We start from the raw sequence: 23,106 nt of genomic DNA, 5'->3' as shown, positions 1-23,106 counted from the left end.
GAACTGTGCTCATTCCCTTGCTTAAATAACATGGCAAGTCATAGGGGTTTGCCTAAGGGGAATCTTTTTCAAAGCAATACTTATTTCTGCTACATGCTACTAATATAGCATTTGTCTGTAGTTTCAAGGAGTAGGTCAGTTTGCCTTATTTTTCTTGTGCATACTGTCCACATATGTCTTCCCCAATAGTCCCATAAATTTAGCATTTATGGCCCTCTCCTGTTGAAGCTGAAACTAAAACCTAGATTTCCTGACACATTTACGGAGTGTGCACTGTGTTCTAATATATCTGAGCCCTGCCTAAGTATCTAGCATGTGGTGAGCTTTCAGTAAATATTTCTGGTTTAGTATTTAGATTAAACTATTTGCTTAAGTATGTATCTAGAAAAATAAGAAATATTTAGAAAATGTATGTAGCCTCAGCAATATTTTGTTCTTAATTCAAATTACATTTTTCAAGTGGATTCTGAAAAATTATTTCAAGAGGATTCTGTTTTCTTAAATCCTGTGAAAAGGGATTTAGCAGAGAATGCCTTCTTGGCACAAAAAACGAAAAAAATTACATTTTAGTGGATGGTTCAAATGCAGAATTATGTATAGAAGTCTACAGATACTATATTTTTATCTGATGCATTTGTTCACTTATCCAGTCACTTATCAATTTATTTAAGAGGCTTCAGTCCTAGGAATTTACTAGTGAGCAAGACATGTATAGTCTTGGCCTTCTTTGATTTCTTAACTCATAAATATTTTTGAGTGTTACAAGCCAGCCACTGTGGCAGGTACTGAGGATACAAAGGTGAGGTAAGTGAGGTGATCCTTGTGCTTTTGATTGACAGTCTGGCAGGGGAGAGAAATTAGTCAAGCAGTCACACAGAGAGCTACTGCAATGGGAGGAATGAGGACACAGGAGGCGAGCTAAGTGCAGCACCTCCAAACAGAAAGTGGAGTCCATAGGTATGAATGGTAGCACTGCCCTCCATTTGTTGGCCACCTGCTGTCATTAGCTTCTTAGCAGTATTGCATTAAATAAATGGTGCCCCTTCCATAAGGAGAAAGTGACAAATTAGAGCCATTCAGAAACTTGCCCAAAGGTGACTGTTTAGTACCTTGGTCAGCAAACTCATTAGTCAACAGAGTCAAACATCAACAGTACAACGATTAAAATTTCTTTTGAGAGCCAAATTTTTTAAACTTAAACTTCTTCTAATGTCACTTCTTCAAAATAGACTCACCCTGGCCATGATACTTTGTGGAAGAGCCACACTCAAGGGGCCAAAGTGGCTCGTGAGCTGCAGTTTGCTGACCATGGGTTTAGTAAGTGCATGGGTATTTGAGGTCAGCATTGGCTTCTGCCTCCTGTTCACATATATTGTATATAGGGTATGGCAAAATGCAGGTTTACCCTTGTTCTTTTGGGAAATAATGTGATAATCCTATATAATCAAGAGCTAATATGCAGATATTCACATCACACTCTCATGCTGTAAACCATAAAGGCTCAGTCACTCAACACTTGGGAGAGAGGAATGGGGACCAGCCAGATAGAAATGAGCTGGCAAGAGAGGAATGGCTACTAGCCAGGCACAAATGAGCTCTTGAGAGAGTAATGGGGACCAGCCAGGCTATGGCCCAGGAAAGGAACAAGCCACATGCCCTGCAGTCCCAGGCGCCAGTGGCTGCACCTGCACCTACAGCCTGGCTTTTGAGAGGGACAAGCTGCCCACCCCACATTCCTGGGCACCAGTGTCTGTGCCTGCACCTGCAGCCTGGGAGTGGGACGAGCCACCCATCCTATGGTCCCAGGTGCCAGCACCTGCTGCTGCAGCCCAGAAGAGGGACAAGCCGCTCACCCTGCAGTCCTGAGCACCTGCAGCTGGGTCCTAGGTGCCTGTGACCAAGCAGAGGAAGGAATCCTGGGTCCTGGGTGTGGGCAAGGCAAACGTGGTTAGGGGCAATCAGGCCAGCAAGGGAACAGTTAGGGGCAATTAGGCCAGTAGGGGAGTAATTAGGGGTGATCAGGCAGGCAGGCAGATGAACAGTTTGGAGCCAGCAGTCCTGGATTGCAAGAGGCAGTCAGACATCCCTCAAGGGGTCCTGAATTGGAGAAGGTGCAGGCCGGGTTGCGGGACCTCCCCCCCTCCATGCACAAATTTTATGCACCGGGCCTCTAGTTAATAAATAATCCCATATAATAAAAGCCTAATATGCTAAGGGTCTGAACATTTGACCAGTCACTATGACATGTACTGACCACCAGGGGGCAGATGCTCCAACTGGTAGGTTAGCTTGCTGCTGGGGTCCTGCTTATCAGGACTGGGCAAGACGAGTCATATGCACACTAGAACCCTCCCATGGTCTCTTCCGGGCCTCAACGGTGCACTAGTGGGGTCCCTCAGCCTGGCCTGTGCCCTCTCGCAATCTGAGACCCCTCGCAGGATGTCAGCTAGTTTCAGCTGATCCCCAAGCCAGGCCAAGGGACCCACCAGTGCAAGAATTTGTGCACTAGGCCTCTAGTACAAGAATAAACTGTTTCACATACAACTAAAAACCTACTTTTGTTTTGTTTTTTGTTTTGTTTTGTTTTTTTGAATTATTCATATATTTTTTATTTTTTTTTTTATTTTTACATATTTTATTGATTTTTTTTTTTGCCCCCCTCCCTCCCTCCCACACATCCCCTCCCTCTGGTTTCTCTTCAGATCGCATAAATCTTTCGCCTTTTACTAAAAACCTACTTTTGCCCCACACTATATAATTCTAATTCAAGCCATTGCTAAGATGTCACCATAGGAGCCAACCTTCCTAACCTTCCCTAGACAATGGTGTTTAGTCATTCTTTACAAAACCAGTGTGACAACAGAGTTCTACTAAAATTTCACCTTCTGGATAATTCTGTGTGAACCAGCAAAGTCACAGCATCATGGCAGACATCCTCCAGCCAGTGCATCCCAGCAGCATTGGTCTGTGTCCCTGTGTCCAGGCTCTCTCAGCCCCTGCTCCTTTAACAGCTTGGATGCTCCCAGTGCCTTCAGAGGAAATTCATCTACATTTCGAATGTGCTGCATCTAGGTGACAAGATACAGTTTTGATGGGTTAGAGTGGCCAGACTTCTACACCAGGTGTTTCAGAAAGACAAATTAGCATATTTTTTTCAGACATCATGTCTTTTACCTAACTATGTCTTTGTCAAAATAATAGCACCTAAAATATATGTATACAACCACCGGGCCATACCTGGCATATAGTACATAAACAACAGATATTTGTGGAATCAAGGAATAAACATATGTTACATTTTTATAACAGCTTTGTTAGCAGAACAGATGTTGTAATCTCTACTTTTTGCACAGTAGGCAATTGTCTAAAAACTGAACTGGTTGTTGTCTTAGTAGTAGTATAGAGGTAAGCCAGAACGTGGGTCCCAAGTCTTCTGACTTTACATTGAATGTTTTTTTCTGTTACCTCAGTACACTTAAAAGTCACCATCAGCCTTTAATGTTAATAATATGAGATTAGAATGAAGTATAGTGGGAAGAGAAGGAACACATACCACCCAAGTTAACTACAAAATGGCCCCTTTGTCACAATCCTGCACCATTTTCACAATCCTGATCCTCGCCCCAAGTGCCAAGACCATGGTCCCTTTAAACTCCTTCTTCACTTACTTTTAACATCTGCCTCAGGGCCTCCTGCACTTTGACAACTCCCAGATCTTTCTTGGCATTCTTACTGCCTTTCTCACTTTCCAAATGTGACCCCTTCCATTCAAGAAAGAGATTGCTGAATGTTGCCCAGTTAGCTGTCTGTGAAGTCACAAGGAAGACCCAACTTTACATTTCCCCAAACCCAGATCTGTTCTCTTCCAACTCTGAGGTTTGCATTGTCATTTTTTTGGTATGGTTTTCATACATTTTTTTCCCAATCAGACAAGAGAAAACTGGCCACTCAGGCTCCTGACATGGAGATTGTCACCTGCTGCCAGCTGAGGTTTCGTAGTGTTCTTTGACGTCAGTATCACATGGAACAAGTGAGGCATCTCTGGTGCCTGCCACTGGTACGGGCTTTCTTGGGGGCAGATTTTTGAAAGAGCTGACAGTCCTTCTACAGTTGAATTTGGAGCAACATTTTCAAACAAATCTCAACAGACAAAGCTGAGGGATTAATCTGCATTTGGTTTGTTAGAAACCCATCTTCAAGTCTGTGAGTACAAGGTAGAGACTGGGGAATGAAGGCGAGTGATCATGGTATGATACCACCTTTGTTTCTCATTAGGTAATGGCTATAGAATGGAGTGAAGTGAGAAAGGAATTGAAATTCTTAACTAGGAAGACCACAAAGATCTTATCTGTTTCTTGTTTATAAACCTTCATAGCTCAATCCCTAGACATGGACGCTGTTTAGTTTTTAGGTCTTTTGCCTTGACTTCACCACTTTTCCCCAAATGCTATTCTTTAACCTTTTAAGAACTTCACAAAATAGAAATGGCACATAAATGCTTCACAAATTCACTTAAAATGGAATACAAGGATTTTAAAAAACCCTTTCAGATAGCTATTTAGTGCTACTTTCTACATACAAGTAGATACATGTATGAACACCAGTAAATTAAGGGAAAAATAACTAAGCACTTTGGGATCCTACTCGTAATGGGTACTTACACACTCTACCGGAAAGACCTAATGTCTTACTACCTGTGAGGTTTGCCTAGCAGTGTCCACCATGGGATAATGTGGACAGTATCTCTGTGTCAACACAATAGGTAGCTTTGGAGAGAGGCAATCAATGATTTGTTTATATATTTTAACATTTTTATTGTTAAAATGTCAGCATGTGCATCACTTTGGATATAATACTACTAGAGGTCTGGTGCATGAGTTTCATGCACTGAGGGGCAGGGAGATCTCAGCCAGGCCTGTACCTTCTCACAGTCCAGGAGCCCTCGGGGGATGACTGCTGCAGGTGCACTCGCCAGCCATGAGCCCAGCTTCTAACCAAGCAGCACTCTTCCGGTGGGAGCACACTGACCACCACGGGCCAGGTCCTGCATTGAGCAGGATCAGTCCCTGAAGGGGTCCCAGATTGCAAGAGGAGGCAAGCCAGGCCAAGGGCCCCCACCAGTGCAAGTCGGGGCCAGGGAGGGACGCAGGAGGTTGGCCTGCTGGCGAGTGACCTTAGGCGGCTCCAGGAGGTATCCAACTCGTATCACTCAGTCCTGATTGGCTGGACCCCAGCAGCAAGCTAACCTACCAGTCAGAGCATCTAACCCTTAATGGTCAGTGTACATCATAGCAACTGGTCAATCAGTTAACTGTCTGCCCCCTGGTGGTCAGTGCACCTCATAGCGAGTGGTTGAGCAGCCTTAGCATATCATTAGCATATTACACTTTGATTGGTTGAACGTACAACAAGACACTTAGCATATTGCTTTTATTATATAGGGTTTCGCTGAGCTGGGCCTTGATCTAGTGTCCCTTTTGTAAGTGGTCAATGTAACACTGTCTTTCTGAACCCTGCTGACTTACTGGGACTTGACTAGGAGCTCTTTTCTGTTTATCATACATTTTTGCTGTATGGACCATACATTTTTCCCTTCTTCCAACATTACCACTTACGCCTGTACACCTGGAGCAGTTTGTTGTGTTGTTATTTGGGGGAGGAGGACAGTTATTTCATTTTTTCCTGTTCACAAAAAGAAGGTGTTGAGGAAATTCTTTTTTTTTTTTTTTTTTACTTTGCCAAGGTTAAGGTTCCGTGCTCCTTCCAATACATTATCTTCATGAAGCATGTGGACAGCATAAAACAGGAAGCTTGGTTGTTATTGTTTTTTTGTGGGTTTTTTTTTTCCAGATTTCCTATCAACAGAAATATGATTCTACTGGTTGAAAGTATCCTGTCCTTTTTTTCTACTATTCACAGTACTGAGTAATTTAGATTTATGTCTTTTACAGGGTGTTTTATTAGTAATGCTTAGTCTGATGGGTTCTTGCCAGGAAATGTTTTTCCTATCAGAGTCAGAGTAGGAGTTTAGTTTATAGCATGCTGAATATGTGACATTGTCTTGCTTCATTTTAAGTTAAATTTTTGCTTTTTAGTCAGCACTCTGGCCCCACTCTTCTGTTTTACACACACACACACACAAATTGAGAACTTAAAAACTGTCCTCCTATTTTAGTCATCATTGTTAAAATATTGCTAGAATCCAGACTCCTGACATTTTTTCATATAGTAGCATTGACAGGACCCTAGTTTTCATGAGGACAAAACTGTTGAATCCCTTGCTCTTAAGTTGCTTAAATCATCACTGGCCTAATATTTCACTTATATTTTAATCACTATGTACATTTATATGTGTATGTATTTATGAGCTAGACTTCCACAGGTTTGCAATGTAAGATTCTAGACTTGATCTGAAGTGCCCTTCCCTGCCTCCCTCCATCACATTGGGAGAACTGCCCAAGAGCAGGAATCAAGATGAGGCTTATTGACCTGGTAAGCATGATCAGCCAGGACAGATGTCACAGCCAGGTCAAAACTCGTGCCCTGACTCTAGCAGTGAACTGCCCAAAGAATGTCTCTGTGGTGTGGCTTTCCTTTTACAGGAAGAAAGCTTTTCTGGTCTTGAGCACAGTTAGTTTATTTCACTTTCACTTATAATAGATCCTGATACTCCTCTCCTATTTCCCAGATAAGACTTGTTACCTTGCAATTATCTTCTTCCCTCCTCCCCCCCACCCCCGAATAATCAACTGATTTCTGGATTATATTTAATTACTTTCAATTAGCTATATGTTTTTTATCAGCAAAATATAATTATTAACACCTGAACTGTCATATCCTAAAGAAATATATATGAAATTGGCTCCACCAAATAAATTTTGTATACCTATTTAAACACCATCATATATGACAGAAATAAAAATAAAAAGCTAGTTATATATTTAGAACCGGCAAACATCAATTTAAAAAGTTGATTATAGTTCTTAGCCTTTGTCTCAACTTTTCTAAATAAGCAGTAGTTTGAATGACATTTGGGAAAAGATTCTTCTTAACACTGTTATGGTTAGCACATAGTAGGGTTTTCCCTATTCTGCAGAGAAGGAATTCTCAGGACATGCAATTAATTTAGAAGGCATTCTGAAATATTCCACTCCAGTGAAAGTTATTGTTTTGGAATTACAATAAAGCAAAATTTTGTTGTTGTTTTTTTGTTTTTTTGTTTTTTTCTTGCAAATTTAACTGCTTTCATTATAATGAAAGCTGTGTTTGAACTCTGTGACTACCAGGATCCATCACATGCATTATTCTCTTCTTTAATCCTCACTATAAACCAATGAGATTGGCACTGTTTTTATACTCATTGTTGAAGAGAAAACTGGGCTTATAGTCTTCTTGCAGAAATTATAGCATGTAACTTATGAAATAGGGGTTTGATCCAAGATCACCTGACTTTAGATTCTTACATGGTTGTCTTGTGTTTACTTGCTTTGGAGTGAAGTGCGTTCACTAATTCCGTGTCATCTGAAATCTTGTATTTTGTCCAGTTTTTAACTTGCCTTATAGGATCAGATTGAGTGTGGTTTTATCAGAAGTTTCTCCCACAAGTAATTTTTTAAAGATCAAATTAGTTATTCTGCATAATAATTTTACTTTTATCTTTGGAAGTATGATGTTATAAAAGACATTCAGCAGATATTTTATAAGTTTTGGTAAATATACTACTATTGACCATGTCTGTTAATTTGAGTGTGTGTATGTATATATGTGAAGAATATGTATATGAAGAAACGAAAGGACATTTTAAAGTTTCAATTTTGAAGGAGTCTGACCAATATTTGTAGAGAACATAAACAATGACAGAATGGAAAAATAATGAAAGAAAACTCTTAAGTAATTTAAACTTTTTTTAAGCCTGTACAAAAATAGACCTTTCACCATTTGGTTCTCAAAAGGAAATAGACAAAGGTGGTGTTACTTTCTGTTTCTCCTTAGGAAACTATACTGTGCACAGCAATGCCAGCAGGGGGACAGGCAGCTTGAGTTTCTATTAAATGCCTTTTCCCTCCCCATCTTGATTTCAGGTGTCAGAAACTATTTAAAAGAAGCATTGGTGAATATAATTGCAGTGCATGCAGAGGTAAGCTATTATTAGCTGTTCCTAAGAGGTACGGGTAACTGGGGAAAAAATGAAAAAGAGGTTAATTTTATGACTTTTATGGTGGTTTTTCCCAAAAATTTTTTGTGCATTCCTTTGTTTTTAGCAAATTCAAGTCAGAATAAGTCACCATAATGCACTATTTCTCCTTATTTTAAATCTTCCTTCAGGTGTTCACTATTTCCAAAGAATTGGTGCCTCGGGTCCTGTCCAGGGTAGTGGAAGCGGTGTCTGAAGAGCTCAGTAGACTCATGCAGTGTGTGTCATCCTTCAGCAAAAATGGAGCATTGCAGGTACCAAAACCATTCCAGTCCATGAATGACTGTATTCAATTTAAACATGTACATGTGTTTTTAGTCATCAGTCTTATGATAGAGGTTTTTTAGTTGGTGTGCGTGTGTGTGTGTGTGTTTTGCTGGATCTGCTGATTTGAAGTGCACACCATCTCTTTTGCGTAAGCCCTACACATCCTGCCTTGTCTACAAGTTCCAGAGTTCCTGTGTCCTTAGAACAGGGCAAGACCTTACTGACCTTATAAAATTATCTGAATGCAGATTCCCTCTAAAGTTCTGTGATATTTTTCTTTTTCTTTTATAATTATTTCACTACATTTAATTTCAAAACAAATTTTAACAACTTTTAATAAGTCTTTCTAAACTATTAAATGTAATTTGCATAGAAATGACAAATAACTGTCTCTTTGCACTTATATTTCATTGGTTTATGTTGTAATTATTTAAGTTACACAATTGCAATAACAGATATAACTTACATAAACCAGATGATTCTTGGGATGCATATAACCAAATTGGTAGGAGCCAAGGTGTGAAGGCTTATGGGAGAGTGATGTCCTACATGGGAGTTTTGATTGACCTGGAACATTGTGTGTTTTTAATAAGTCTTAGCAATTTTCTTCCAGTAATAGCTAAAGAAGCTCTTACCAGGCCAACCCCCTACAGATAACAACTATAATCTTCAGTAATATATATAAAAAATTTTAAATTTCAAAAGAAAAACAAAAACATGAAGACAGTGAAGAAATGACCATTAGTGAGTGTGTCTAGGAGAAATGACACTTGGGTGTCATTTAGGCTTAAAGAATAGGGAAACCATAATTACAGGCAAGCAAGGAATGTAACCCAGAAAGCAGAAAGCAAGAGCTATAAATTGTGTTTACATTGCTTAAGTCTCTAGTTGACCCCTAAACTATGTATGCATGACTGGACTCCACTTCAGCCAGCCCAATTAAGGCCAAAAGGACTAAAGTAAGAGTTAAAATGCTGCCCAAGAGCCAAGAGTTCTCATTTTCCCTCCAAATAAGTAAATTGCTTACTAAAACAAGCAAAACAGATCAACACTCTTCAGAGGCATATTGCAGAATTCAAAGTCTCTACAACAACATGCACAATTTCTAGGATACAATCCAAATTTCATTGGAACATACAGATAGAACAAAACAGTAAAGCATGACCCATTTTCAATAGAAAAGACAATAAACTAACAATGATCCAGTTGTTGGAATTCAAAGACAAAGATTTTAAAGCAGTTATGTCCAGTAATATAAAGGAGACAGTGCTCAAATGAATGAAAAGATAGGAAAGCTCAGCAAAAAAGAGAAATCTTAAAAAAGAAACTGAATGGAAATTCTAAAATGAAATACATAAATGTGATTTTATTTATTTATTTATTTATTTATTTATTTATTTATTTATTTATTTTTGCAATCTAGTTCAGAATAACTGCAAAATAGAAAGGACAAAAAAAATGAATTTGTAGATTAACATAAATTATCCATATGAAAAAACAGAAAAGAGCCGAAACCGGTTTGACTCAATGGATAGAGCGTCAGCCTGTGGACTGAAGGGTCACGGGTTTAATTCTGGTCAAGGACATATACCTTGGTTGTGGGCACATCCCCAGTAAGGGGTGTGCAAGAGGCAGCTGATCGATGACTCTCTCTCATCGATGTTTCTAACTCTCTATCCCTCTCTCTTCCTCTCTGTAAAAAATCAATAAAATATATTTAAAAAAGAATACTTAGGAGAAATTTAACAGAGCTCTAGGAACCCCTTCGGCAATGTCCAAAGTTCGAGCATACACATAATTCAATTTCCAAAGGAGTCAGAATGGCCAATGAGCACATGAAAGGGTGATCAGCATATCAATTGGAGCTCTCACACATTGATGGGAGTGTAAATCTTACAACTACTTTGAGAAAAAATCTTGCATTTTCTTTGAAAACTAAAGGTACATTCTCTATGACCCAGTTATTCTAATCTTAGGTATTTAACCAAGAGAACTAAAAACATACCTTCATAAAAAAAAGCATATAAGAATATACCTTCATAATAGTCAAAAGCTGGAAACAGCCCAGTTGTCCATCAACAGAATAAACAACAACAACAAAAAAACACTATGGTATGATTATATAACCAAACTATTATTCAGCATTAAGAAGATAAACTACCGGTACCACCTGTATGAATCCCAGGAGCATTCAGCTGAGTGAAGGAAGCCTTACCCCAAATCACACATATGATTATATGGGTTTCTCATCTGTGGTAGAAAAAAATCTTAGGAAAATGTTTTCCTCTGGGTAGTTGAGATTAAGTGGGAAGGGGCCTAAAGGAGCTTCATAGGTGGTTCTATACCTTGATATGGGTTTCGATGGCTCAGGTATATGCATCAGTCAAAACTCATCAATGGTACACTGTAAGATTTGTCCATTGTGTAGTATGTAAGTAAGTTTTAACTCAAAAAATAAAAAAAGAATTGAATCCGTCTACTTAGTTAATCATGCACAATGAATTATGTCAAAGCACTGTGGTGGGTTAATAATTGCATGGATAAATGGTAGAGCTAGTAAGTGTTAATGGTTTAGGCTATGGGTCTATAAGTGTTCACTGTAAAATCCTTGCAAAGTCTATACATTTGAAATTTTTGTACAAAAATATTGGTAGGTAAAAGGAATGGAGAGCATTTGTTTACTTGGCATGCTGATTAGGAGGGAATTCCTGCTGTATTTTCAATTGCTACCCCATTTTCTCTAAAAATATAACAGTATTTTAATATACAGTTAAAAGGTCATGATTATAATACTAGTCCTATTTCAGGAGAGCAGTAGCATAAATGTTGAGATACTGAACATTAATTAAAAGGAAGTTGTAGTAACTACAGTTTGACCTGACCTAGGCAGTTTGGAAATTATAACAAAAATCTCCCCTTCAGTCAAATTACTTTTACAGCCTATTTACCTGATGATAAAATTCCTGTCAAAGCTAGCAGGAAGAAATTAGGAAGAGATATTAGAATCAGCAACTTTTTCCATGTACAACAGATCCTCAAATTACATCGGTTTGTTCAAAGTCATCTATCTACACTAATAAAAGAGAAACATGCAAATAACAATCACTTCGCTACGACCACAGGCCAATCAGGAAGGAATATGCAAATTAGAAGGAGGAAGATGGCTGCCACCCAGCTGCTCCAGGCACTGAGTGGCCAGGCAGGGCAGGATGCTTGCTATGAGAGGGATGGCAAGGGGTGAAGGCATCTTCAGAAGCAGCACTCTGGCCACAGCGAATATGAAGAAGGCAGACTTTGGCCGGAGTCTGCAGGGAAGAGGAAGACAGCAGTCTGTAGCGAAGATGGCAGACTCCAGCCTGAGTCTGCAGTAAAGACAAAGGTGGCAGACTCTGGCCAATGCCTGCAACAAAAGCAGCAGACTCTGGCCAGAGTGAAGGCCTGGCTCCCAGGTGCCAGAGGAAAACCAGTGCTGGAAACCAAGGGAAGGAAGGCCTATTGCACAAACCTTTTCATGCAACGGGCCTCTAGTGTATATATATATATATATATATATATATATATATATATATATATATATATATATAAAGCTAAGTGTCTGTCTTCCCTCTGACCAGTAGCTAAGATGCACACTGACCACGAGGGGCAGATGCTCAATGCAGGAGCTTCCATGATGTGCACTGGCCATTTAAAACTAAATGGCACCATGGACCTGGTGCCAAAAGACCAACACTCAGCTTCCCCTAAGTGGGACACAGACCCCGCCACCATCCTGGAGTGACACCCCACCAAATCTCAGTCAATGCTGCCAAGACCCAATGGCATAAAATGCAGCACCCAGCCCAGCCTGGAAACGGTAGCTGTGGGCACCAGGTAATGATGTTACATAGCAACACCTGACTTCTCCCTAGCAATTAGCCTCCTTGCAGTTTTTTCAGCCCAGGAACTCAGGTTGTTTTATAGCCAGGTGCAAACATTTTACAGATCAACCAAATGTGTGTGAAGTGTACTCACGTGTCTCATCTCATTTGATCCTCACAAAAGATCTGGAGTAGGTAGCTAGGAGACTTGGTACAATCCCATTTTCTTTTCATTAGCTAGACAACAGAGATTTATAAAGTTTAAAAACTTAACCGGACTGAAAAGAAGAAATGGTGGAACTTGAAAATGACTTCAGGTTTTCTCACTGTGCAGAATATAGTCAAACACTGCTACAGTTAAATATTTTACCCTTTTTTTCTCCCTGCTGATCTACAATAATAGTCTGCTTCATGTTGATATTTACTACTGTGTTGCTAACAATAATCTGAAAGAGAAGTTGAGGTGCTTCACTAGACTGGAGAAAGTTTAGCTAAATCAGAAAGAAGGTCTAATTAAGCAATTTATCTATATACTAGTGGCCCAGTGCACGAAATTCATGCATATTAAAAGGGAATTAGAGGGAATATTTTAATATTGCTATTTGCCCTTTCTCTATAATAGAAGTTTCAGAGATGAAAAATAATTAGTAAAATGTATATGAAAATCTCCCTCCTGTCAGAGTCTGGGTCACGCCAAGGGATCTAGAGTCAAGTCTCCGCCTACCCTTGTGCACCTCAAAATTGCGTGAGACTCAGACACAGCTGGCTCCAACCCCATCAAGCCCCACAGGGTGGAGGGTGCAGCCTCAGGTCCCCTGGCCCGAGGATGTGAGGGTGTGAGGGCGTGGTGACCATTTGCATATTAGCACTTTATTATATAAGATTATATAGGATATAAAAGGCTAACTTGACTCTCACATACACGATACATATAAAACTCTCACTGGTGCCGATTGCACACATGTTTTTGATCTGTCATTGTCAATCGTGAATTTGGTTGACACTTCTATTATAGAGAAAGGGCAAATAGAGATATTAAAATATTTCTTCAAATTAATTTCCCTTCAATGTGCACAAATCCATGCACCAGGGCACTACTTTTATTATAACGTTGATAAGAAAAAAATTGATTCCTGACTGGGGCTACTATCTGTTTGGGATGTGCACATTCTCCCCACTGCTGCTAGGGATTTACCTGGGAACTCCAGTTTCCTCTCACACCCCAGAGCTGTGCACTTGTCTACACTGCCCCAGTCTGTGAGTGTGGGGTGCATGATGTGCCCCTCGATGAAGGACATCCTATTCAGGGTGGGGCCTGCCTGTGCCTTAGGCTGCCAGGTTTGGCTTCTGCCACCCAGGCTCCTGAAATGGAATAAATGGGTTGGAAAATAATATTTTATTTGTTTTTATTAATCTTTCTTAAATATATGTATACCTTATATTTAAGAAAACACCAGTTATTTCAGTGTTTAATATTAGCAGTGTTTGGGGACTTTATTTAGAAGTTTGATAATGTTTTTGTGACCATAAATATGCCATAGGAACTTAACTCTTGTTTCTAGCGATTAGCCTGTGGTAAAATTGGTTTTGTTGAATATCGTTTCTTTTAAAGTTGCATTTTCTAAGAACCTGTCGATTGAGTAAGGACTCACTAGTCGTATGTCCAGGAGATGACCAGCCCCCATGACTGTCTGGCTCCTAACATGTTGATTCTTCCTTGGAACTTAGCTACCCCCCTTCACCCTTTCTTATTGAAATGGCTGTTTTTGACCCCCTTCTCTTAAGCAGATTCCTAAGAAAGACTACAGGTTAATGGTCTTTAATGATCATTTAATGAAAGACCAGTACATCAGTCTTCAAACCTTCCAGAGAGCCAGTTGAGATGAGTGGAGAGATGGCCTGAGGATTTTAGCTATCTTTTAGCATGAAGTTTTTTTGCATGCATTTGTTTTTTGTATATTTTATCATCAATCACAACTTATATTTGGCATAATTCATAGGTTAATTAAAACACCTTGTTTGAATAAAATTTGTACATGAAGATTAATTTTACAGTGGCTTACTTAATCCTTCTAAAATATTCAACTAAAAGTTCTACCTTATTTTTGTCTTTGATATTTTCTTTATAGGTATGTTTTTTATATAAACTACAGTATAAACAGTAGAAGTAAATTATCATACATAAACTTTCTAGTTATAAACTATTTTTCAGGCTTCTAAAGCACTGAAAAATGAAACCAAACAATTGCTTTCTAAACAGAAAAGTTTTGCTGAATATACTGTATCTTAGGTAAATCAGCTTTTATCTAGATTGGTTACAGATTTTGTAATTAAGTCTAATTTGAATAGCTAGCCATGTCATTTATGATTTTTTTTACATTTTACACACTCCTGGAGAATAGGGTTGTTTCTTCTGAGTGGTCTCCTTAGCATCAGCCATACTCTGGGTGCCTGAGTCAGAGATGGAGGTTGTGGCTCTCATCAGAGGCACTTGTAGAACTCTGAGGAAAACTGGCCTGTAAGTGAAGCCACACTTCTTCAAGCTTGCAGACAAGCTTTAGGTTAGCTTTTCTGCCTTAAAAGTTTGTGCAAATTTAATTCATATACCATTCAGTATGTCTAGAGGATAAAGAGTCTGTAGTTCAGTGATTTTTTTAACTATGTTCACAGAATTGTGTAATCACCACCATCAATTTTGGAACATGACATCACCCCAGAAAGGAACCCCAGGCCCATTAACAGTCACTCTCCTTTCCCCCACCTACAGCATGAGACAAGTACAAGTCTGTTTTCTATCTCTATGGTTTGCATATTCTGAAAGTTTCATATAAACAGAATCATATAAGTACAGCTTTTTTTGTGACTGATCTCCCTCAGCATAATGTTTGTAAGGTTCATCATGCTGCAGCATGGATCACCTCAGCATTTGATTTATGGTTGCATAATATTCCATTGTATAAACATACCACATTTTATTTACCCATTCATCATCTAATGAATATTTGGATTGTTTCCACTTTGGGCCAATATGAAGAATGCCTCTGTGAACATTCATTTACAAGTTTTTTGTAGACATATGTTTTCATATATCTTGGCTATATACCGAGGAGTGGAATTGCTATGTCGTGTGGTTACTCTGTTTTATCTTTAAATGACCTACAGGCTATTTTCAGAGTGACTGTATCATTTTACTTTCCTGCCAGCAATGTATGAGATTCCAGTTCTTCCTCCCCAGTACATGTCACTGTTATCTTTCAGATGACAGCTGTCCTTGTGAAAAATATTATCATTCTTTTTACTTTCTTGATGGTTTCCTTTTGAATGCAGGACTTTTTTAATTTTGATGAGGTCCAATTTATATATTTTTCCTTTATTGCTTGTACTTAGATATCGTTTCTAAGAAAGCTTGCCCAACCTAATGTCATAGAGATTGATTACTGTTTTATTCTAAGCATTTTATAATTTTGTTGCTTACATTTAGGTCTATTGAGTTCATTTTTGTGTTAAGGAAGGGCTCTAATTTCAGTCTTCCACATGAGACTGTACAGTTGTCCCAACATCACTTGTTGAAGAGACTATTCTTTGCCCATTGAATGGTCTCAGCACCCTTGTCAAAAATCATTTGATCATAAATGTTCATTTCTGGACACTCAGTCCTATTCTGTTTACCTACATGTCTGTCCATATACCATTTTCACAAGGCCTTGATTATTGTAGCTTTGAATTGAGTTTTGACATCAGGAGGTGTAAATTTCTCCAACTGTATTCTTTTTCAAGATTGTTTTATATGTTTGGAATCGACTTGTCAATTTTTGTTTTTTTAAAAATCCATCTGTGATTTTAATAGGCATTGCATTGAATCTGTAGAGTTTTAGCTTAGCTTTTGAGGTTAAAGGCAGTGTGCCTGGAAATGCATATGTTTAAGGAAGTAAGCCAGCCCACGTCCTCAAATCTTTTCAGGAGGGAACAGGCCAGGGACAGTATTTCAGACTCTCCTTCCTCTCACAGGCAGGCTAATAGGAAAATTACTGTTTAGATAGTAAACACAGATTGCTGGGAAATCCTTGTGTAGTTCGCACCTTTTACAGCAAAATATCTCACTCCCTGCCTTCACTGTAAGTTAATTTTAAGTTAAAGGAAATTTTGTCATAGCCAACTTTTTTGGACTGTTTCCGAAAGTATGCTCTTAACTAATAGTCACGGGTGGGGGTAACCATGTGCCTGCAATATTCTGTGAGCACTGTGTCTGTGGTGAACAGGCTGGAGACGTGTTCTTATGTGATAATCGTCACAAGTCCTGACTGTCACTTTGTCCTTTCTTTTTCTTCAGGCAAGGCTTGAAATCTGTGCTCTGAGGGACACTGTGGCTGTCCACCTGACACCTGAAAGCAGGTGAGACGCTTACAGTTCTTCCTGAGCATTTGCTAAAAACAAAGTTGTGTTACTACTATATAAAGTCCTTTGAAAAGATAACTGGTCAGAGTGAATGCGCATGATGTTGTATGTGAAATGTTTATATTTGATTGTTCACATTTCTAGTTTAAAAGTGTACATCTATACTAAGCCACAGATTCCTAAGACTGGTTCTTTGTAGCATAATATAAAGGGGGAAAGATGTAATATAATTTTACATTTCTCATCCTATAAGATAAATTTTAGTCTCATGAATGATGGAACAGAGCATTACATTCTTCTTTAGAAAGGAGAAAATAAGAATTGAGTCTATTCATAGCAGGCCTTTCAGGACAGTTCAAACATTGTGATCCTCAGCACAAGAGGAAGCCTGTGGTTTCTCTGTAAAGTTCTGTAGTGGAAATTTGATGATAATTTTTAGCTGTTTTGAATGAAAGTCAGGATTTCCTATCATTGAAATATCAGTAGGTGAACTGAAACAGCACTGACTACTTGCTTTTACGAAATTGTTTACTCCACTGGCAACATGACCCAGGAAATGCTGGGCAATGCTGTTAATGTGCATGAGAAGCCAAGTGGTAGACAAATGTAGGGTCTTTGTGCAATGCACACAGATTTCTTCATGTCCAGCTTTTGATAAAATGGCTTATGCCATCATTCTTACTGCCATCGTTACAGCAGAAAGACCACTGAAATTATTTTCCTGACACAGTTAGTTTATTTTTCCTGTTTATCATGGCCAACTAAGGGCCATTTCTACATGGCTCCCATGTTAGTTATTTACCTACACCTTTTTCCAGTCATTGATGTTGTTGTTTTTTAACACCAAGTACTAAATAACAGTTGATAGAAGGCATTCCTTCCATATTTGATGTGTATGCATACCTTATGTAAGTACCTATGTAACTCAACCTTTCATAGCCCAGGTTCCTCATTATAAAAGGAAGATAATGATACTTTATAGGCAAAGTTTTGGAGAAATTAAATGAGACAATATGTCAAGTCACCTTCTAAACTTTCAGTGCACTACAAATAATAGGTTGTATCTTCATCATCATCATTGTCATAATATAAAAATAAAGAATAGTAGCATCACATTTTTTGATTAATGGAGAAGAGACTTACAGGAAACAGGATGATTGTGGAGATGTGCAGAGACTCCCTTGATATCAGGAGAGAGGAGAGCTGATTTCATATTGTGAGGTTGCTGAGTGTGCCCACAGCTAGGCTATCCCTGCACCCACACCCTGCCCCACCAGGAACAACTGAAGGGATCAGGTGCCAGTTTTTATGACTGTGTTGGGACTCTACAATCTCTATATGTTGCTAGGATACCTGCCCCTAAATTGGGAAATTCTGCTCAAAAGTTCTTTCCTGGTATATTGAGAAGGATGTTTTTATAATACAAAATCAGAGACCACTTTAAACGCATGAATAATTATATTTATTTAGTCACCTTTTTCTTAGTGAATGGTAGAGCATTGGCCCCACAACCAAGGGTCGTGGGTTCGAATTAAATCAAGGGTTGCAGTTTCGAACCCCAGCTCCGGTCAGGGTTCATGCAGGAGGCAAAGAATCCATGAATCTCTCTCACATGGATCTCTCTTCCTCTCATCCTTCCTCCCTCCCTCCTTTTCTTTCTTTCTCCCTTCCTCCTTCCCTCCCTTCCTCCTTCCATCTCCCTCTCTCCTTCCTCCCACTCTCTCTAAAAATCAATGGAAAAAATATCCTTGGGTGAGGATTAACAAATAAATAAAATTGATTGTTTTCTTTTTTATGAAATGAAATAATGTTGGCTTTTAAAAATATATATACATCTCTCCATTATCTTAAAACTTTTAAACATAATAATAGCTAAATTCTATTTTGGGGAAAAAACTGTGTTCAGTCATTATAAGATGTTGGCTGTAAATCAGACCTAGACATATCAATTCTATAAATGTCCCTATTTGTGTAATGTTTCACAAGATCATATTTCTACTTTGTTTTTCCTTTCTGACCAATTTTTTTTATCTTGAGTTCAGTTTTGTTTTGAAATCAAGACTTTTTTTTTTAAAGTAAACGTCCTCATTTCACTTTCACCAACCAAACTGAATAGCATCCTACCTAATAAAAGTAATATTCAAATTAACCATCACTCCGCTACACCCACAAGCCATGCCCACCAGCCACGGCCACCAGCCTATCAGAGTGAGTATGCAAATAAACTCAACCAAGATGGCTACTAGAAGGGAGGCTTGAGTGCAAACTATCACAGACCCCTCCCTCAGGCTGCCCCATGCCCCAAGAGAATCCCTATCCTGATCTGGGACACTCTTCAGGGCAAACCAGCTGGCCCCACCCATGTACCAGGCCTCTATCCTGTCTAATAAAAGAGTAATATGCAGATTGACCATTACTCCAACACACAAGATCAAGATAGCTGCCCCTATGTGGTCAAAGATCCTGCCCCCCTGTGGACATAAGATGGCCAGCACAAAATGGCCAGCAGGGGAGGGCAGTTGAGAGGGACCAGGCCTGTAAGGGAGGGCAGTTGAGAGGGACCAGGCTTGCAAAGGAGGGCAGTTAGAGATGATCAACCCTGCAGGGGATAGGGCAGTTAGGGGTGGCCAGGGCTCATGGCAGGAAGTTGAGGGCAAGCAGGCTGGCAGGGGAGTGGTTAGGGGTGGTCAGGCTGGCAGGCAGAAGCAGTTCGGGGCAATCGGCAGGCGAGCAGTTGGGAGCCAGCAGTCCTGGATTGTGAGAGGGATGTCCGACTGCCTGTTTAGGGACAGTTGGACATCCCTCAAGGGGTCCCAGATTGGAGAGGGAGCAGGCAGGGCTGAGGGACACACACCCCGTGCATGAATTCTGTGTACTGGGCCTCTAGTCCTTTTATAAAGTTCCATTTTTCCTTTAGTTTTTCAAGTACTGTTTCATTTCCTAAATGAGTTTTGACCCTGCTCCTGCAAAGCCTCTGAAACTAGACCTTTTCTTTTTCTTTTTCTGTTGTTTTTCACTTGTACTTTTTCTCACATATCTACATGCTTCACTGTTTATACTAGTTTCTTTATGTTTAAGATATGCTTAAGAATTCTTAATAATGCTGTAATCCCCATGAGAAACTGCAGTGTTTCAGCTTTGTGTTGCTTGTGTTCCAGGTCCAGTTTTAAGCAGGCTCTGGAAGCGCTGCCCCAGCTTTCCAGTGGAGCAGACAAAAAGTAAGTGCTCTGTGCTTTCCTGGTAGACGTGCTGAGCACAGTGCCGCTACCTGGAAGTACTCTTTCTATGAACAATGAATTGAATTTAAGAAGAGCAGTATTGAGTAGCCCTTGGTAGTATGCATCATGCTAGCTGTGCCTGCTTGTCTCCCAATGGCAGAATATGGAAAAACCCTTATTTTGGCTTTATGGCAATTTAGAAATTAGTTATTTTCTTGGTTTACGTGACTAGTATAGAAAACGTCATAAGAAAGTTTATTTCAACTCAGTCAATTATATCTCTCTTAAATTTTGAAGATGATACTACTTAGAAATTAAAAGAGAGGACAGTGTAATAAAATGCTGGGCCCAGTGATTTATTCTCTGCATTTATAAAGTATTAAGAAAGAATAGATTTGTAAATATGATATAATGAAGTTATATATGTTTCACTAACAATATATTGATTGTCTCAGTCTGAATCTAAATTTTGCTACTCATGTAACAGGAAATTCTGACCTGAGACAAAATCTAGGCCAGGTCATTTCATAAATGCCCAGTCTACCCTCAGCTGAAGCAGTGGAAATATTGTAGCTTTTTGGTCCTCCAAGGTAACTGAAGTCCACCCACCTTTGCATTTGGCTGATCAGCCCTTAACAAATATTTATGGTGGCAGTCAACTACATGAAACACTCAGGCTCTGTCATCTAACACTGGCATCTAACAATGCATGGGGTTGGCTGAAGGTAGGAATGTCACGGGGACATTTGGACTGGGCTGGGGACAGTGGGCATTAGACCAGATCCTTTGCTTGTATGTTCCTGTGTATATTCCTGAATGGACAAGTGGATGGCTGTGCAGTGTTCACACCTACAACCCTTTCTACCATTTTTTTACTTCCTTCTTCTCACACTAATTCTCAAGCTCTATATAAATTTATTACAAATTATGTTCATTTATTTAAAATAAATACGATAAAAGATTAAAACAGTTATCATGATTTTTAACATATAGAATATGACTCAAAAGGCTAGTGCATTTTTGGGGAAGTCAAGAAGATCAGCCACTCTGTTGTAGTCTTGGGTAAACTGTGTTCTAGGTCTATTGGGACAGTGTCTTAATACTGAGCATTGTCAACCCCTGAAATAATCTCTCAATCCCAGTAGCAGTAAGCCCACTTCTTGGTTTCCTTATCTGAGCCAGATGAATCTAATATACCTTCTGGATTTAAAATTAAATGGACAAATCAGACCAATTAAGGAAACAAATTGAGTTGTCAATTTGCCCAGTGGACTTAGAAATAAACCTGATTCCTCTGGCTTTAGTTCACCACTTGCCAATATTTGTTAAAGACAAAATACAAAATAAGAGCAACAGAGACAAGACAAATTGTTGCCCCAGGGTGGGGGTAAAAGGAAAGGAGGCTAATGGGCAGCATGAGAGAACTTGGAGAAGGATGGACCTATTCTGCATCCGGTTTTGGGAGTTGTTATTTTGCTAAGTGTTTAGCAGCATTCATAGAACTGTGTGCCAACAAGACTACATTTTAATTTTTGAAAAGTGAATGAAGAAAATGCACAGGTGCAAAAAATCTGTTTTAGGGAGGACTCTAATCTTAGGGAAGGGCACTGGAGAGATTTTTATATATAAATATAATTATGTATTTCCCTTTTTACTCCTTCGATTGACTGATTTCGTTATTGAGTAGAATCCATCAATGAATCATGCAGTTGGCTCCCCTGAGTGTTTTCTTATATTGCTGGACAAGCTTCCTTCTGCAAGCTGTAAATAGTCTCTGCTCCTGCAGGTTACTGGAAGAGCTGCTGAACAAGTTCAAGAGCAGCATGCACCTGCAACTCACCTGTTTCCAATCTGCTTCTTCAGCCTTGATGAAAACATAAATGCCTCCTAGTAAGGGTCATCCAAAGATAACAAGTGATGAAGTTATTCTCTTTAAGTGCCCTAAAGGTATTTGTATATAAAGCATACATTTGCAGTTTTTCTCCTTTTTTTTTTTTCTCCTAAATTAGTAGCTTAGAAAGATTTTTGTATATGTTTTATTTAAATCAAAATACCCTTGTTTGAAATGCCAAGCTTATTAAGAAATACACAGCTTTAGGCTTTTGGCTCAGAGGAGGCTCAATTGCAACTTTATTTGGTTATCCCGAATCCGGGTTCATCCGACACCAGCCACCTCCACCATTCCACCGAAGTTCAAATCAAACTTATATACCTAAGGTGCACTGGTGAGGAAGTGGGTGCCACATCTGCTCTGGCCCCCAAGATCGACCCCCCGGGCCTGTATCCGAAAAAGGTTGGTGATGACATCATCAACCGGTGATTGGAAGGGTCTGAGAATTACAGTGAAACTGACCATTCAGAACAGACATGCCCAGATTGAGGTAGTACCTTCTGTCTCTGCCGTGATCATCAAAGCCCTCAAAGAACCGCCAAGAGACAGAAAGAAGCAGAAAAACATTGACCACAGTAGAAATAACACTTTTGATGAGATTGTCAGCATTGCCCGACAAATCTAGCACCAATCTTTAGCTAGAGAACTCTCTGGAACCATTAAAAAGATCCTGGGGACTGCCCTGTCTGTGGACTGCCATGTTGATGGCCGCCACCCTCAAGACATCAACAGTGATGCAGTGGAATGTTGGGCTAGTTAAGAACTGCAAAGGAAAATATTTAAATTAAATATTATTTGGGGGGAAAAAGTACACAGAAAATTGTCTGTCTTAAGCATGTTAACCATTGTAGCTACTATGATTATGATCCTGAATATTTATGTTATCTTAAATATCTAGTATAGAGCATTTGTCCAATAAAGAATGTCTTCAATGAAATATGTATTTTAGTTGACGTTTTTTCCTAAACATATTCACTCAACATTTTCATTAGCTATATAACTTTTTATAGCTCTAATGTTAACACTCAGAATAAATATTTAAATTCCAGTTTACATTATGTTTATCTGAGCATCATCAAGAAGCTTTTGTCAGGTGACCTGCGAATTATCTCCTTGGTTAGGGCTCACCATATGCTAGGCACTGTGCTAAATCATCTCACAGCACTTCCAGCAGACTTGTGAGGACACTACATTGGCAGTATTTTATGTCACAGACAAGGTGATCAAGGCTTAGAGAGCAGTCCGTGGCTTCTCTAACACTCAGAGTTGTCCGGTTTCATGCTC

General features: G+C 39.3%; 1 protein-coding gene and 1 pseudogene across 7 annotated transcripts in view; both read left to right on the top strand.

Moving 5' to 3' along the window:
* Positions 1-22,030, top strand: part of EXOC2 (exocyst complex component 2) — a 232,775-nt gene extending 210,745 nt beyond the window's left edge. For 3 of the 6 annotated variants that reach the window (XM_084873313.1, XM_084873314.1, XM_084873315.1), the window contains 5 exons: positions 8,082-8,137; positions 8,326-8,448; positions 16,649-16,710; positions 19,872-19,931; positions 21,718-22,030. In XM_084873313.1, the coding sequence (XP_084729439.1) occupies positions 8,082-8,137; positions 8,326-8,448; positions 16,649-16,710; positions 19,872-19,931; positions 21,718-21,811 (395 nt within the window). In that variant the 3' untranslated portion in view covers positions 21,812-22,030. Of the gene's footprint in view, positions 1-8,081; positions 8,138-8,325; positions 8,449-16,648; positions 16,711-19,871; positions 19,932-21,702 lie in introns of all 6 variants that reach the window. The other 3 variants (XM_084873310.1, XM_084873311.1, XM_084873312.1) reach the window with 1 other exon arrangement.
* On the top strand, positions 21,849-22,582 carry LOC311615394 (large ribosomal subunit protein uL11-like; annotated as a pseudogene). Its single transcript has 2 exons — positions 21,849-21,878; positions 22,030-22,582. The product of its transcript is annotated as a large ribosomal subunit protein uL11-like (transcript).
* The last annotated feature ends 524 nt before the right edge of the window (positions 22,583-23,106 follow it).

This window comes from Pipistrellus hanaki (assembly GCF_964339955.1).
Source record: "Pipistrellus hanaki genome assembly, chromosome: 2".
Classification (NCBI taxonomy): domain Eukaryota; kingdom Metazoa; phylum Chordata; class Mammalia; order Chiroptera; family Vespertilionidae; genus Pipistrellus; species Pipistrellus hanaki.
Note: the sequence above shows the minus strand (reverse complement) of the source record. Positions and strands in the feature narration are given on the sequence as shown.